Source organism: Prosopis cineraria, unplaced genomic scaffold (assembly GCF_029017545.1).
Source record: "Prosopis cineraria cultivar Desert tree isolate PC_DT_omini unplaced genomic scaffold, ASM2901754v1 PC11, whole genome shotgun sequence".
Taxonomy (NCBI): domain Eukaryota; kingdom Viridiplantae; phylum Streptophyta; class Magnoliopsida; order Fabales; family Fabaceae; genus Prosopis; species Prosopis cineraria.
In genome coordinates, this window is record NW_026555342.1 from 14,440,198 (window position 1) to 14,456,537 (window position 16,340).

At 30.8% G+C, this 16,340-nt stretch overlaps 1 protein-coding gene across 1 annotated transcript; it reads right to left on the reverse strand.

The window, feature by feature from the left end:
* Positions 1 to 1,195: 1,195 nt before the first annotated feature.
* Positions 1,196 to 3,010, reverse strand: LOC129286025 (heterodimeric geranylgeranyl pyrophosphate synthase small subunit, chloroplastic-like). The gene is made up of 2 exons (XM_054922065.1): positions 2,582 to 3,010; positions 1,196 to 2,165 (listed from the first exon to the last, which is right to left on the reverse strand). Exons 1-2 carry the CDS (start codon positions 2,921 to 2,923, stop codon positions 1,494 to 1,496), a joined length of 1,014 nt encoding a protein of 337 aa, XP_054778040.1. The 5' UTR covers positions 2,924 to 3,010; the 3' UTR covers positions 1,196 to 1,493.
* Positions 3,011 to 16,340: the final 13,330 nt, after the last annotated feature.

Consider the following 16,340-nt stretch of genomic DNA (forward strand, 5'->3'; position numbering starts at 1 on the left):
ACAACACAAAGTGAGCAATGATTTTACAGTACATCTTATTCTAATTTCATAAGAATGATAATAGTCAGTGATAGATATATATATATAATATATATATATATAAAATTAATAATTCAAAATTACATATTATCCACCAACAAAATCTTCATGTAGACATTAAAATTTGATTCTGCAACTGCGTAAGTTGTAGATTAAATTCTTATCAATTAAACAAATATTTTTCAGTAATAGCAAAGAATTATATTATATACTATTGTATAAAAATATATGATAAAGTTTATTGCAATTTCCGCAAGCATCAAATAATAAATAATTGACAACACAACTTATTTCTTATTCTTAGATTACATGCCCACATGCAGAACTTTTTATTTAACTACAAAACCTCGCTTATTCTCACAGTATTATAACATATAACTCCAAGAGAAAATAAGGGTAAAGAACATCTAACAAATTTGCAACCATCTTATCGCAATTTACTTGTTACGAATTTGTTGTAATAGCTGTGAAGCTCCAATAACTATTAAAATTTAGACATAGTAACTAAAATTTTTCTATACAGTGAGTGTTTCAATTACCATCATTAAATTTGCAATCTGAAATTTTATGAATATCCCGTGACAATTTCTAACAACTTTTTGAATAAATTAAATGATTATAACCATATCGAATGAAATACTCAAGTAAGTTTATTTATATTACTCACTGAATCCAAATTCATAACTAGACTCTGAACCATAGTGATAAAGAGATTAGTATAATTCAACTCTTTAAAAAAAAAAAATTGGAAACTCAAATGAAATCTCAAATGAAATCTTTTACCATGGTATAATTCAACTTTTTTTTTTTTGGAAACTCAAATGAAACCTTCCTATTTTCTGGTATTTTACTATTTTACCACAATAAGGTCCCTTTCATGAGGCAGTAGCGTCATTCTCCCTGGGATTAAAATATCACATGCCTATTTATAAGCCTAATTAAGAGAGCGACAAATACATGAAGAAAAAATTTTCCTGCTACGGATATTGAACTTGTCAGCAAATACTGCGCTTCTATTGGCTTCTATCACCACCATTGCATGTGCTTCCAAGCTCTTCTTTCAGCTAAATCATGGCTTCTGCTTTTGCTCAATAATCAACTGCGACATCCGTTCCCACGAGACCAAAAAAAAAAATACAACAAAATCTCAAAACAATTTAACAACTTGAGCGTTTTGTATAGACTAACCCGCCTACAGTAACACAATAAACAGTTAATCTTAGGATCACGCTTATTATCATGCATCCGAACAATTTTGATGGCAATGTTCCGAGAATAAACAACAGATATATGAAATCAGAATTAGCCAGCTCTGGTTAAGGTTTCAGGCAGAAAACTGCGTGTGTCCGTGCTGCTTCAGCTCAGAAGCAGCATTTGAGCTACTGCCGTCAAAAAAAGTGATGGAAGAAGATTCCGGCAAAAGAATGTGGGATCAAATTCCAAGAACCAATCCGTCATGCACTAGTAGCGTCCACAACACTGAAACTTCTATCCACAGCATAATCCACAAAACCATACAGAGGAAACACTCGTTCCTGGTACTTCTGAGGAAATCCATCTAACTCTGCCTTGGCCTTTGCTTTAAGCTCCTCAGCCAACTCAGTTGCTTTGTCAATTCCGTATATCTCCACATAACTCTTCCCCCTGTTTTTCCTCTCGCCTTCTTTCTCAGATTTCGTTTTTGTTCTTAAAATATCATTCACAATTGCGTACAGTACTCCCACAGCTCTCCCATACTTCCTCAGTCTCTCAATGTCATCGTCTTCAGCACCAGCTAGAAGTCCTCCACATGCTGCAGAACACTCCCCCATTTCCCCGTACTTCTTTTCTTGGATGAATCCAATTTCGCTAGGCCCGCCTTCAAGGTCGAGGAACTGCCCCGCCGCCATGCCGGTGGAGCCTACAGAACGGGCGATCTCGGAGATCACACGGAGGAGTTGGGCCTCAGGCACAAGGTCAGAGGGAGTATGGGAAACAATGTGATGAAATCCAAGTGGAAAAAGAGCGTCACCAGCGAGTATGGCCATGTCAACACCATAGACAGTGTGGTTGGAGGGCTGGCCTCGACGAGAGGTAGAGTCATCCATGCAGGGTAGGTCATCATGGATCAATGAAGCTGCATGAACCTGTCAGAAATATACCATAAACCATTTATTCTATCGAGCCTCTCATGAATAAAATTGAGGAACTTAGCAAAGGCAAGCCTTTTCGTATAATTTTGGTTTCCAGAACAAACTGTTAGTTATAAAAGTTAAGCCACACTACTTTGTTCAGAAAGATAAAAATAGGTGTTGTAAAAACCAATGATTCTTTCGTTGAGGTCTAAGACAAACAAGTGCCACTTTAGCTGACTATTTCTTATCTTTTGCATTTTTAAGCAAATGCGACTGGAAAAAGGAATAACAACCAGACATTGAAGCAACATTCCAAGGAGCAATCAAACTACATGAATGCTATAAAACGAGCAATTGTAATAACCGTAAGATGAAAAGCGTGAAATTACTAAATTAAGGCCAAAATAAAAAAGAGTAAAGAAGGAGACCATTTCAAGGGCGCAGGCGGTGGGGAAAGCGGCGCTGCGGTGGGCGCCGAAGAGTTCGCAGGTGGCGATGCACATGACAGGAGCGGAGCGCTTAGCACCTTTGGCGAGGACAGAGTACCTCATAGCTTGGTAGATCTGGGGAGGGAAGTTGACGGGAATGGCTTCGTCCAGCTTGAGATTGATCTGAGACATCAGAGAAGTCCAATAGGACTTCAAATCGAAGGAAGTGGAAGAAACTGGAGAAGAAGAAGAAGAAGATGCACGAACGGGTAAAACAAGCTTGGGTGGCTTTCGGGGGAGCCACAGGTGGGAAGAAGAAGGAACCATAGCAAAAGAAGGCATCGTATTGGAAATTGCAGATTGGATGGAAGAAGGAGAAGAGGAATAAAACAATTTCCAAGTCCAGCGGGATTCCCATGATAAGGAACCAGAGGATGTCGTAATTACGGAGAGTATGGTGAGCGCATTTATATTGGGAAAATTTCGTTGAAGACCCTGCGCCAGGCTTATTATAAACGAAAGCCCCTAAATTTTTATTATTTCACTCCAAGTTAAGGTATTAATTTAATATTAATTTTTAAAAAAAAATGATAAGATTGCCTTTCATTGAAAAGAAAAAAAATAAAATAATTAAGTAAGAGTGTTACAATGAACCAAATGATGTAGAAAAATTAATAACATTTGATAAGATAATAAATTATATATAAAGGATCACAAACAACTACTCCAAACATGAAACTAACACTTAAAATTCTTTTAAGTTAGAGTATTATAACAAACAAATGAAATAAGAAAATGAATAATACTCGATAGCATAATGATTAATGAACCATATACAATAAGATCATGAATGAATCCCAAGTATGAAATCAACACTTGAAATTTTTTCAAATGAAAGTGTTGTAACTAGCAAGTAAAATGAAAAAATTAACAACATTCAATAAGGTAATAAACCACATACAATAGAATTGTGAACAAGTCATCCAAACATGAAACAAACAATGATGGCTAATCTTGTCATTTAAAAAAAATAATATTAAATTAATATTTTTGACTAACAATGGTATATCAAAAATTTAAAGGCTTTCTTTTAGATCTTTTATCCCGTTTACATTTGAGGATGAGTTTAGGATTCTCTCTCTTTTTTACATGGATTAAACCTTTTCCATCACCACCATCCATTTTTCATAACCAGAGGCTCCACATTTTTGTGCAAGGGGCTAGAGTGGTAGAACAAGATCAATTTTTAACCTATTTAGTTCTTATTCTCATTTTTTTCAAAAAAAATTGTTTAATAATACAATCTTCAAAATTATTTTTTAAAACAAAATAAAATGAAAATCCATTTAATTAAGTCAATTAAAAAATAATTTTAAAATTAAAAATGGACTAATAATGATAAATATGAATAGTTAATGATAATAATTAATAATAATAATTGATTAAAATAACTATAATTTTTAATAAGTAAATGTTGTATATTTTAAAAATAAGAAAAAGAAAACAAAAACAACTTAAAGTTGTTTCTATTTTTAATTTTTAACAACAAAAAATGAAAACATTTTTAAAAATAATTAAATAAAAAACACTTATACAAACAAGTATTAAAGTTCTTTTGTTTTCAAAAATAAAAAATAGGTTAAAATATATAAAACTTTCCTAAATTTTGAAACAGATATATATGAACTTTCTCACTTTTAAAAATTTAAAATTAACCTCCTAATCTTCAATTTTATTTTTAAAACCCCTTATTATTAATTATGTCATTTTTTATGAAGGTTAAAATGTTATTCAATTAAAAAATATTATTAAATAAAAATATTATATTATATCATTATTTATAATAAATTTTTATATTTTTTGAATAGTTGAGGCATTAATAATAGCCAAAACAAATGTTATCATCACTATATAAAATTTTAAATATTTACTTTTGTATTATTTTTTTTGTTATCAATGGTGCATAGTTTTCTAGTATTAAAAGATAAATTAATCTAATATGGTAATATTTAAAATTTTAAATATTTTAACTATGTGCATTATATTAATCTAATATGAAAATATAAATAAAAATTTATCTTTTAAAACAATAAAATCATGCACCATTAATAACAAAAAAAATAGATAAAACTAATATAAATATAAATATTTAAAATTTTATATAGTGATAATAATATTTTTTTATCAATACCTCAACTATCCAAAAAATATAAGAAATTTATTTTAAATAATTATACAATATAATATTTTTATTTAATAATATTTTTAGTTGAATGACATGTTAACCCTCATAAAAAATAACATAATTAATAATAGGAGGTTTTAAAAAATAAAATTAAAAATTAAGAATTTAATTTTAAATTTTTAAAGATAAAGAGGATTATATATAATTGTTTTAAAGTTTATGAAAGTTTTATACATTTTAGCCAAAAAATAATTTTTAAAAGCAGAAAACAAACTTACCCAACGGCAGATAATTAATTACCCAACGGCCAACGGTCCAAAACCACTGAATTAGTGGGCCCAAAAAGAGACTAACAAGAGAAAACGCTCCATCAGGATAAGATTGGTTAATATTGTATTCTAGTCATTGCACAATTTTATTTATTTATCATTTATTTTATTTATTACTATATATTTTCCGTTCCTTCGCCTTTCAGTTTTATTTATCTCTCCACCAAGGAACATAGTTATTTTACATATCATGAATTTTAATATTTCTCTGACGGTTCAAAGTCCTCTAGTTCAATTGGGTTCCTCGCTCATATCTACCTTTCATTGTTAAATTTTTTCCATTAAGTTTGTAAATTTTCTCCTCTTCTAATGCAAGGCTAAACTACTATGAACTCTTATAAATAAATAAATTTTTTTATTATAAATAATTAGACTTTTATTATTATTTTATGAATTTTTGGTTGTTAACTTTTTCAAGTAAATTTTTTTGCAGCGCGTATATTCTTACTCATTAAGACTGTAGTGCCATCATGTACAGGCATGATGAAGCGGAAATCTATTCATTAAGCATAGGTTCATGGAAGGAATTAAAAATTGGGGCTTTATAGAATATCCAAATTCTAGGTTAATATGTAATTTGAATCTTAAAATATAGGTCAAGGAATAATTTAAATCCTAAACTTTTATTTGCTGCACTCTAAACCCTAAATAATTAAAATTAGTGTAATTTTGCCTTCACTGTTAAATTAAAGTAAATGTCTATTATTTTTAAAAAAATGGAGCCTAATGTATATTTTTCACCAAATTTCACTCTCACTCTCTATCCTACCCTTCTTTGAGAAAAATTACACATTAAATCTCATTTTTTAAAAAAAAATAATGGGAGTTTGTCTTAATTTAACAGTGAAGGCAAAATGCTAAAATTGCTCTAATTTTAATTATTTAGGATTCAGAATGTATTAAATAAGAGTTTAGAGTTTAAATTGCCCCTAAACTTATAGTGCAAGGTTCAAATTGCATATTAACCCTAAAATTTTATCTCAAGGTGTCAATGCTAATGGAACTTTGGAAAGGGCCTTTTTCATGTTAGTTTCTTTTGACATATCAACCGAAGTGTTTTCATTAATTAACACCAATGCATACTTTAACGTCTAATGCGGATCCAGCTAAGCATGGTGTTTATCCATCTAGGCTTGATGTATAGGAGAATAAAGTTGCTTTGTGTGAGGATTACAACTTTGTGATTGAAAACTCTAAATCTTATTTCATTGATCCGTGGGTAATAGAGGAGAAGAGTGCTAGTAAATCAAGAAAGAGCTTGAGCCCTATTAAGAAATACAGGTTGGGACCAATTTCAAATGCTTTAGAACCCTTGTGGTTGGATGAAAGTTAATGTAGATGGAGCAATGTCTAATATTGATGGCTGAGCAGCGTGTGGTGGTGTTATTCGAGACCACATCGGCAGGTGGACAACAGGATTCACTCATTATACTAGGGATTGTGGTGCTTATTCTGCTGAAATACGAGCTATCTTCAAAGGGCTATGTTTAGCTTGGAACATGGGATACACACGTATTATTGTTGATCTAATGCAAAAGAGGCTGTAGACAATCTCAACTATACTTCTTCATATAGCACTGCTAGTTTGCTTCACCTGCAAATTCTGTCTTTGCTCAACTACGATGGGGAGGTGAAGATTGTTCATGTTCCTGGAGAGGCAAACTTTGTGGTTGATATGCTGGCAAAGCAGGGCCTTTAATAGTCTTCCATATTAGATATGGTCCCTCCTTATTTAAGGGACCTTGTGGATAAAGAGTGTTTGGGACTTCAGTCCCCTTCCTTTTAATTTAATTCACTGTCAGGCTCCGCCCTCTCTTGTAGCAAAAAAAATGCGTCATAACCCTTATGTATCTAGAGGAATACAATAGTCTGCCGTCATACAGAAGCAAGGCTGAGGAGTAGAGTGGCCCAAAGTATTTTCTTTATCTGTTCAATCTCGTTGCTAAGGAATGGAAGAAGTTTCACAACTTTTCAACTATATGTGACTAGTGTCATATCTTCAATTATGAGAAGAGCCTTGTATATGTTTGCAACACCCAGTTTGAGTAGCCTTGTTCTGAAATGCTATCATTTCTACATTCTTGGTTTCTTTTGTCTATGTAATGGTGGAAGTTAATCCACAAAACACTATCATTTTGGTTCTACCTACATTACTTGATGACCTCTAGATCAGTGATCTAGAATGTAGAAATTCAGTAATACTTGTTCCAAACTTTATTTTATCTATCCCATGTCATCATATGTTTAATCTTCAAGGATGAATATATAGTTCAGTTCTTGCTATATTCTTTTTCTGGGTTTTGTTAGTCCCATGGTATATTAAGAGGATAGGGAAGGTCAACATGGACATATTAAAGCTTCTAGCTTGGTTACTTTACATTTAATGGAGTGATGGATTCGATAGACTGCAGAAGAACGTGAACTATGAGTCATTGCTTTGTGTTTTAGACTTTTAAACTGATACTGCTTTGTGCCTCAATTGGTAAATCACCATAGGCTTGCTGTGTTATATGAAGGCCTTCCTATTTGTGTTCAATCTCACACGTGGATATGCTTATCATTCTATTTTCAATTGCACAGAGAACCTTGTGTCTCTATATCTGTGAAATGATTATACTTAAATTGTAGATTTACTTTGTTTCCACTTTTTGGGTGGAAGTGAGTTTGCAAAAAGCTTAGCATTTTGATTGCTCCTGTAGTCTTTATCCGTTATCCACATTAAAATGGTTGTAACTGGGATAAGCTTTATCAATGCAATTTTCATAGGCTACGGCTATGGCTATGTATTTTGAGGTAAGCATAAGCAATAGCAAATGGATGCAACATTTCAATTTTAATGTTTTAATATTATATACAAAAATAAAAATCAAGTTATTTTTTAATGAAAAACTGTTTACATATAAAATATATTAAAAGCTATATGCAAGTATTGCCAACCTCTATGTAAGATTTGTTGCTGTTATATGCAAATATTAATTTTTAAAAAATAAGTGTATTCAATGTCTACATAACTGATTATCAATGTTGGTATCTTGAATGACGTAAAGAGTTTATTTTTGGCTTTTTTACCAATATATTATAAACAATAAAACAAATTACCTAATTACTGCACTGTAAAAAGTTTTGACAAAATATTATATTAGAAATCGTTCGAATTGAAAATGAGTTTATGTTTGTAAAGAACTCGTTCAAATCAAGAGTAATTTTGAAGTCATAAATTAATTTTTTTTTCAAATGAAAAGTGAAATCGTTCACTTAACGTGTGTTTGGATAGGTAAAATGATCGAGTTTTTAGTTAAAACAATCAATTTTTAGCAAAAACACTCAAACATCAGTTAAACATGTAATCAATTGTTAGAAAAAAAATTAATTTTTTTCATAAATTCCCTCACACAGCTTCTACGTTCTTCTCCAAAAGGGGAGGAAAAGCTTATCAAAAAGCATGTGAAAAAATTATAAAGAAAGGCTCAAGAAAAAATTATAAAAAAACACAAAATTTAATAAAAATAAAATCAAATTCTCTTTTGTTCTCTTTTTTTCTTAGTAAAATTCAAACTTTAAATTTTTAAACAAGTTGTTAGCATAAGTTTTTGTCAACCACCACTTTTCACTTAGCACTAACTATAAAACTAATTCAAATAAAATATTAATTGGTAGAGAAAAATTAATTTAATTTAAAATTAAGAGTCATTGCAAAGATTATTGCACAGGTTCAGAGGAAGAGAGAGATTTTAAGTTGTTAGCATGAGAAGAAGGGACTAGAATGTTAAGTTGTTGTGGTGCAATCGAGAGTTGAACATAGCTAAGAATAGCAGCAATGACTGATTTGATAAGTATATTTCTGCCAGCTGTATTGAGAAATTTACTTTTCCAGGATGAAAGTTTTTTCTTGACTCTTTGCAAGATGGGATCGAAAGTAATCTTAAAAACTCTAGTGTGAAGAAGAGGTATACCAAGGTATTTTTTAATATTACTAACCAAACCCACACCAACTTCATGGCTTAGATCCATTGCTTTGGTTAGGTGCACATTAAGGAGCAACAAAGCTTAGACTTTTCAAGATTCACCTTGTGCCCAAAAATATCACAAAAGTCTGCCATGACTTTCTTAATGACATCCCTCTAGTCAATATATGCTTCGGCAAATAAGAATAAGTTATGAGCGAAAAAGAGGTGTGAAATAGAAGGATTCCTCCTTGTAAATTTAAAAGGTCTTTGCCTCTTAGCTTTGCACTTATATTCAATAGCATGACCAAATCTTTCCATGCAAATAACAAATAAGTAAGGACTCAAGGGATCACCCTGTCTAAGACCTTTAGAAGGAGAAAAATAAGAAGTCTATTCACTATTTCATAACACTTTCATGCCAGTAGTAATACAAGCCATTATAAGATTAATGGTGGAAGGTCCTAGTCTTAAATATTGGAGAGTATCTTCTACTTTAAGGGTAACATAACTTTTCCTTCTTCTTTTATTTCTCATGGAGTGTATAGTTTCCTAAATAATAATAATATTATCACTACTTTGTCTCCATTCAATAAAGCTACACTGTTGTGGTTTGATCAAATATTTCATCACACTTTTAAGATGTGTAGCGAGGATCTTAGTCGCAATTTTGAAGCTAACATTGCATGAAGAAATAGGCCACAAATCCTTAAGAGAAGTTGATTGTCAACTTTAGGTATGAGTACAACATTTGTTTGGTTGAAATCTCTTACTTTATCAGGCCTCTTGAAGAATATCTTGATCATTTTGCAAATCTTATCCCTTACTTGTTGAGATCTTTGAATTGTGAATATAAGAGAAGGACTTCTCCCAAAAAATGCACGTGTTCGCCCAAAAAAAATAAATTCATATCTTCCTTATGATATTATTATTTTAATTTATAATTAATTGTTGAGACGTTTCAGTTGGTGTTCGGTTTTGGTGCAGGGTCATCAATATGGACGGTCCAGATTTATCTGTTTTATTTTTTATATTTTAATATATATTTATTAAATTATAAATTATAAATTTTTGATAAATTTTAATTCGGATAGTCAATTTATTAAAATTTTTTAAAAAATTAATATTAAATTAAATCGTTATATTATCTAAATGAATGATGAGGTAGATTTAATAAATATAAAATAAAATTAAAAAATAAATTTTATGAAATCCGGACGATGCTCATCAACAGTGGTGCTCGTCAGTTGATGAGCAATGAAGCTGAACTCTTTCAGTTGCCATTCCAAGATTGCAAGACGCATTCTTTCCTTCTCTCCCTCACTCCGCTGACCACTTATCTTCCCATAAGTGCGAATTCCGAATCCCTATTTCCCTCCGGCAGGCAGATGGCAAGTGGAGGAGACAAATCCTTTCTTGCATTCGAGATTATCATCAACATTCTCAAAAGGCTTCCTGTCAAATCCATCGTTCGATCTCGATCTGTGTGTAAAGCTTTGAAAAATCTCTTCAAAACACCGTCTTTCGTCACTGAACATTCCCACCACTCTGATCACCAGAACCCTTTGCTTCTCCCCCGTGAATACAATGGCGAACATAGGCGCTCATCCCTATGTTTGCTTAATCATAAGATGGAAACCGTTGATGTTCTGGGCATAACCACGTTCGATTACTTCAGATGTAGTTGGAGAATCATTGGGTCCTGCAATGGCTTGCTTTGCGTGGAACACGATCCTGATGATGAAAAAATGTTTCCTAGTTCGCTTTGGCTGTGTAACCCAGTGATTAGGAGGTTAGAGAAGTGCCCAACACGCTGAATGACTATGGGCACATTTGCATGTACGGATTTGGGTTCAGTGCTTTTGTTAAATGATTACAAGATTGTGAGATTTTATAACAAAGAGTTGCATGAAAAGAAGGAAGATCAAGTCTATCATCCCACCATATTTGATGGAGTGGAGGTGTTTTCATTAAGCACAAGTTTGTGGAAGGAAGTAGAATATAAGGGCTGTATGCAGGAAGTAGAATGTGGGGACGGTAGGATAGACCTAGATGTTGGGCCTTTGCATCATATACAGGTTTTATCTCAAGCTATCAATGTTAGTGGAACTTTGATTTGGATGGGATGGGGGATTTTTCTTGCGCTAATTTCTTTTGACATAGCAATGGAAGTGTTTACAACAACACCAATGCCAGCTGAAGGTCTTCATCCAATTTGGCATAGTGCGTATGAGAACAAACTTGAGGGTCACTAAGTGATTGAAGAAGAACCTGGCTCTGGATCACATTTCATCGGTGTATGGGTGATGGAGAAGGTTGCTGCTGAATCTGGGAAGAGTTGGAGTGTTACTCAGAAATATAGGATTGGACCACTGTCATTTTCTTTCTACCCCGTATGTATTTGGAGGAATGAAATAGTTTGCCGTTCCTTTCAGACTGAGGTGGACGGTGAGCCAAGTTGCGATCTTCATCTGTTCAATCTCATTACTAATGAAGGGAGGAAGTACAACTGTTCTGCTGCTTGTGATTGGTGTGATATATTCAATTATGAGAAGAGCCTTGTGTCTGTTTAGATCGCCCAGGTTGAATAGGTTCATTTCTACATTCTAGATTTCTTTTTGTCATAGTAATTTTGGTGGAAATTGATGCACAAAACCTTTTAACGAACATTTTGGTTGTATCTACAATCCCTGATGCCTGTTAGATCTTGTGATCTGGAATGGAGAAATTCAGTTCAGTATTAGTTGTTGCAATCTTTAATTTAGCTTTCTATATCATCATATGTTCAACTATCATAGATGAATATATCATAGTATAGGTTCTGCTATATAAAGTTTTTTGGTTTTATTGGCCACTTAATATAGTATGAGAGAAGGAAAGGCTAACATGGTAGATTAAAGCTTCTTGCTTTGTCGATTTTTTATGCAAATCAGATGGGGTGATAGGTTGAATATGCCAACCTATGCAGCACGAGAGAGTGAACTATTTGAGTTATTGCTGTGTTTTAATCCACAATGCCACTGCTGGATCTGACCGTTCACTGTTGCCCTTTAATGTAGCATGGTGGAAGGAAAGATTAACAAGAGTGACCTAAGTTATTTGTTTATCAAACATCAATCGGAAGAATGAGATTGCTTGCAGTCTTAGTGACAGGATTAAACTCATTTTGCGAAAGTGACAGTGACATTGAAGTATGCATAAGGACCTTTCTACTCATATTAACCTTTTTTGATAACATTATTGTTATATTTTTCCATCATGCAAGGAGACTCAAGGCTGTTTATAGCATCCCTGCTGAATAGCCATGTTTTGAAACTCATTTTTTATGTGGCATATTTACTTTGAGAACTACTGGTGGAAATGAGTCCACAAAATCCAGCATTGACCATTTTGGTTGTTGCTATAATCCTTGATGCCGTCTGGATCTGTCTTTGCTATCAGATGTTCAGTTTCCATAGATGAATGCATTATTTAGTCGCTCCTATATGCATTATCTTAGTATGTTATGATAAAGAAGTTAGCAAGAGAGATTCATGCTTCTTGTTTTCTCATTAATTTATCTGATTAGAGAAATATATTAGATACCCAGGCAAGATCTTCGTGCTTTGCTTTCAATTGACTAAAAATATTTAGATCCTTTTAATTGAGAGGATTCTCACTTAAACTATTAATTAATCAAATTTTAGATTTATTATGTTTGATTGGAGTGGCTTAACGTTTAATCTTGTTAATTAGATATTTAAAATGTCACCCTAAAAAGTTGACACTAACAACAATTATAAGTATTATTAATATTAATAGTATTTTGTTAAGAAATGCAATTGTTTAATTTGAATATAGTTTCATATTTCTATCATGAGTAATAATTTTAGGTATTAACACTACAACTAATCAAAACCATTAATATAATTATCTGTGAGTGTTTATGTCTCTAGCACAACTACTTGATGAAATGCGGAGGAAAATGAGATAAATGGCTGATACTTTTGGAAGGATTTCTTTTTAGATAATAGGCATTGTAACTAATATTTCAGTGATTTAATTGGTATTTTCTTTTATGATTCACATTTAAGATTGGGTTCATCCTTGTAATAATTGGTTGAATTGAGCTTTCACCAAATCCTGTGGCAAGCAGTTGAATTGAGTTTTCAAAATGAAAGGATAAGCACTCAAGAAGACTCCCTCTCGTTAAAGTGAAAAAAGAGGGGGTTTTGATGAGGTCTTAATAATCATAAGATTTTTTATTTCTATAAATGACAAAATTGAAATTGTTTTACAATGGTTCAAAAAATTCCAGTTCCATTTCTTTCAAATATTAATTTACTTTTTATATTCATTCTCATAAAGATTCAAGTAAACATTAAAATAGGTTTCATCTTCTAAAATTGTTCTACCCGTTTACTAATTCCAAATAAAAGAACATTTTTTGGAAAATTTTTGGAATCTTAAGCTATTGTCGAAATTGCCTAGTTACAGCGTCGCCCTGCAATTGAGTTTATTTTGGTGATTCATTTTACCATATATATATATATATATATATTTGATGAAATATTTTTAACCTTTTCAGTTTTCATACATGTAAAATGTAACTTTTATCTACACTATGTAAATTTTTGTTGAAAAAACATCTACATGATGATGTTTGGATGATTTTTTTTTAAATTAATTTTGATATTAAAGATGTTAGCAGCATAATAATGACATAATCGATTAAACATGCTGAAATTGATTTTTTTGTTAATCTATCCATACCTGCTTCTGGTTTTCATTTTACCATGTATAATAATAAATAATTTGTAAATAATTCATAATTGTGTTAAATAAAATTTAACAAATTTATTAATATTAAATGCAACTTTATTAATAATTTAATTTCAAAAAGCAATGTATTTTATGATAATTTGCCCAGTTGAAATCAATTTCAATATCCAAACAGGTTGCATTATAACATAATCAATTTTGATTAAAATCTATCACTTAATCAATTATTTTCATAATTTATTATATCCAACTGAAATCCAAACGGATCCTAAGAGCGACCACTACATCCAAAAAAATTGCTTTTTCAACAACTTTAGCTTTTGATAAACTTTTTCAAGATACCAAATTCAATCAAAGTTTTATAATTCATACGGGTTATTTGATTAAATAAGATATTGATTTGAAGGTTAATAGAGTGTATGTGATTTAACCGAAAGATGATAGTTTGTTTTTTCCTCTTTGCTTTATTTCTAGTTTCCAATTTTTTGACATTAAGACTTGACGTCAAATCAAAAAGAATAACAAATTATTGATAATGTAAAAATTAAATAAAAATAATATTTATATATATAAATATATAAATAAAATATTAATTTATCAATAATGTTTTAGATCTCAACATCAAAAGTTAAAAATTTGAATAGCTAAAATTGGAGGTGAAAGTATGTTAGACACAAGCTTGCCATCTCAAAGTAAAATATTAGACCTAGCGGTATACTATCATATTATAACTCACAAGCTTTCAGTTTTAATGTCAAAGATTAAATTGTTAGAGTTAGAGGTAGATGTTGAAGGAGAGGTTAAAGATTGAGTTTAGGATGTGGAGGAAAGATTAAAGATGAAATAAGAGAAGATAAAAAAGAATTAAATATTAAAAAAATTGCCAATTTGAGTGACTTAATTTAATTTTTTTTAACTTTAACCCTGATTGACTCTCTTTAATGTTCGAGTCAAATCTGATTTTCTTAAAACTAATAAGGTCAATCCAAGTTGACTATTTTATTGGTCTTATTGATTGAATCAAATCGTTTTAATCAACAAGTGATAGTCAGTCAGATCAGACTATTCGGTTTTCAAAACACGGCTAGTTTCAGACTGTTTGTACTTTTTGAACATACTTAATGGATTTCCAGTATTATTTAAAAAAATCATGATTAAATATTTTATAAGTAATTCAATATTTTTAATAATATATATAAATTACATAATAAATCTACCAATAATTATAAAACTAGCATTTAAATTTTAAAAATATTCAACTAAATATAGTTAGGCACTTAACTTTATAAATTAATCATTCTTTATCATTCAATTTGTTTGGGGAAAAGAAAAAGTACCTGCCCTATGTAGCTTTTATGTCCTCTTCGTAATTTCTAAAGCAAAACCACTAATATCCAAGCATAGAAATTCTAAGAACATAAAATTATATTTAAATAGTATTAATTTAAATTAATTCTTCGTTTGTGGATCTCATTGATCTCATTAATAATAATAATATCAAAAGTAAAGCACTACTAGGGTCCTGCGACAGCAAGAGTTGTGACAAATGGCTAATAATAGTATAATAATATTAAAAATAGTAGAGAACTGCTACAATCCTGCAAAGATAAGACTTCAAATGGTGGATAATAATAATAACAATAATATTGAAAGTAGTTGACAGTTGCTACAATCCTGCAAAGACAAGACTTGAGAGAAATGGCAGAAAATAATAATAATAATATTATTATTTTTATTATTATTGTTATTATTAAAAGTAGTAGAGTACTGCTACAGCCTGCAATCACAAGACTCTTCAGAAAGGAAGTGGGTCTCTTTACTTTCTTTTCTTTCATTTCTTTTCACTTTTCCTGTTTCCATCATTTATTAATTTTTTTATTTAAAAAAATTATTTAATAAAAAAATTTAAATGATGAAGATGGAGGAAGTAAAGAAAATAGAGGAAATGAAAGGAAGAGACCCTGATCCAGAAATGGCTTAACAGGGAGAACGACGCTAAAGTCCACGGCTGATATGACCGAAAGTAAAATAGGACATTATCTTGTCAATGTCTCCTTTTTTTCTTTTTTTTTTTTGAAAAACAACAACTTATTTTAACTTAATAAATTTAATTAATATAATAAAATTACTTATCCATGATTTCTCAAATATAAAAGACAAAAAATTATTAATTATTACTATAAATAAAATTATAATAATAATAATTATAAATTAACTTATATTATTAAATTAATTAATTAAAATTATATTAAATAATTTTATAAAATGGGATTAGATCAAATGATCAAGATACTCAACCTTTCTGTCCAGTTTAATTTGAATAAATGGTTTAGTTTTTGTAATTTTTTTGGTCTTGAAAGATTAGCTTTAATTTGGATCAAATCAAGTTGTCTCCAGTTAAGCAAGATGAAATCGAATCAAAATACTTTTGCACAATCCTACTTAAGTAGAAAGGAATTATTTTACCGCACTTAAATCCCAACAAATTTTAAAATATTAAATTTTTTTGGGAAAATTTTAAAGTTCTAAATTTACAATCT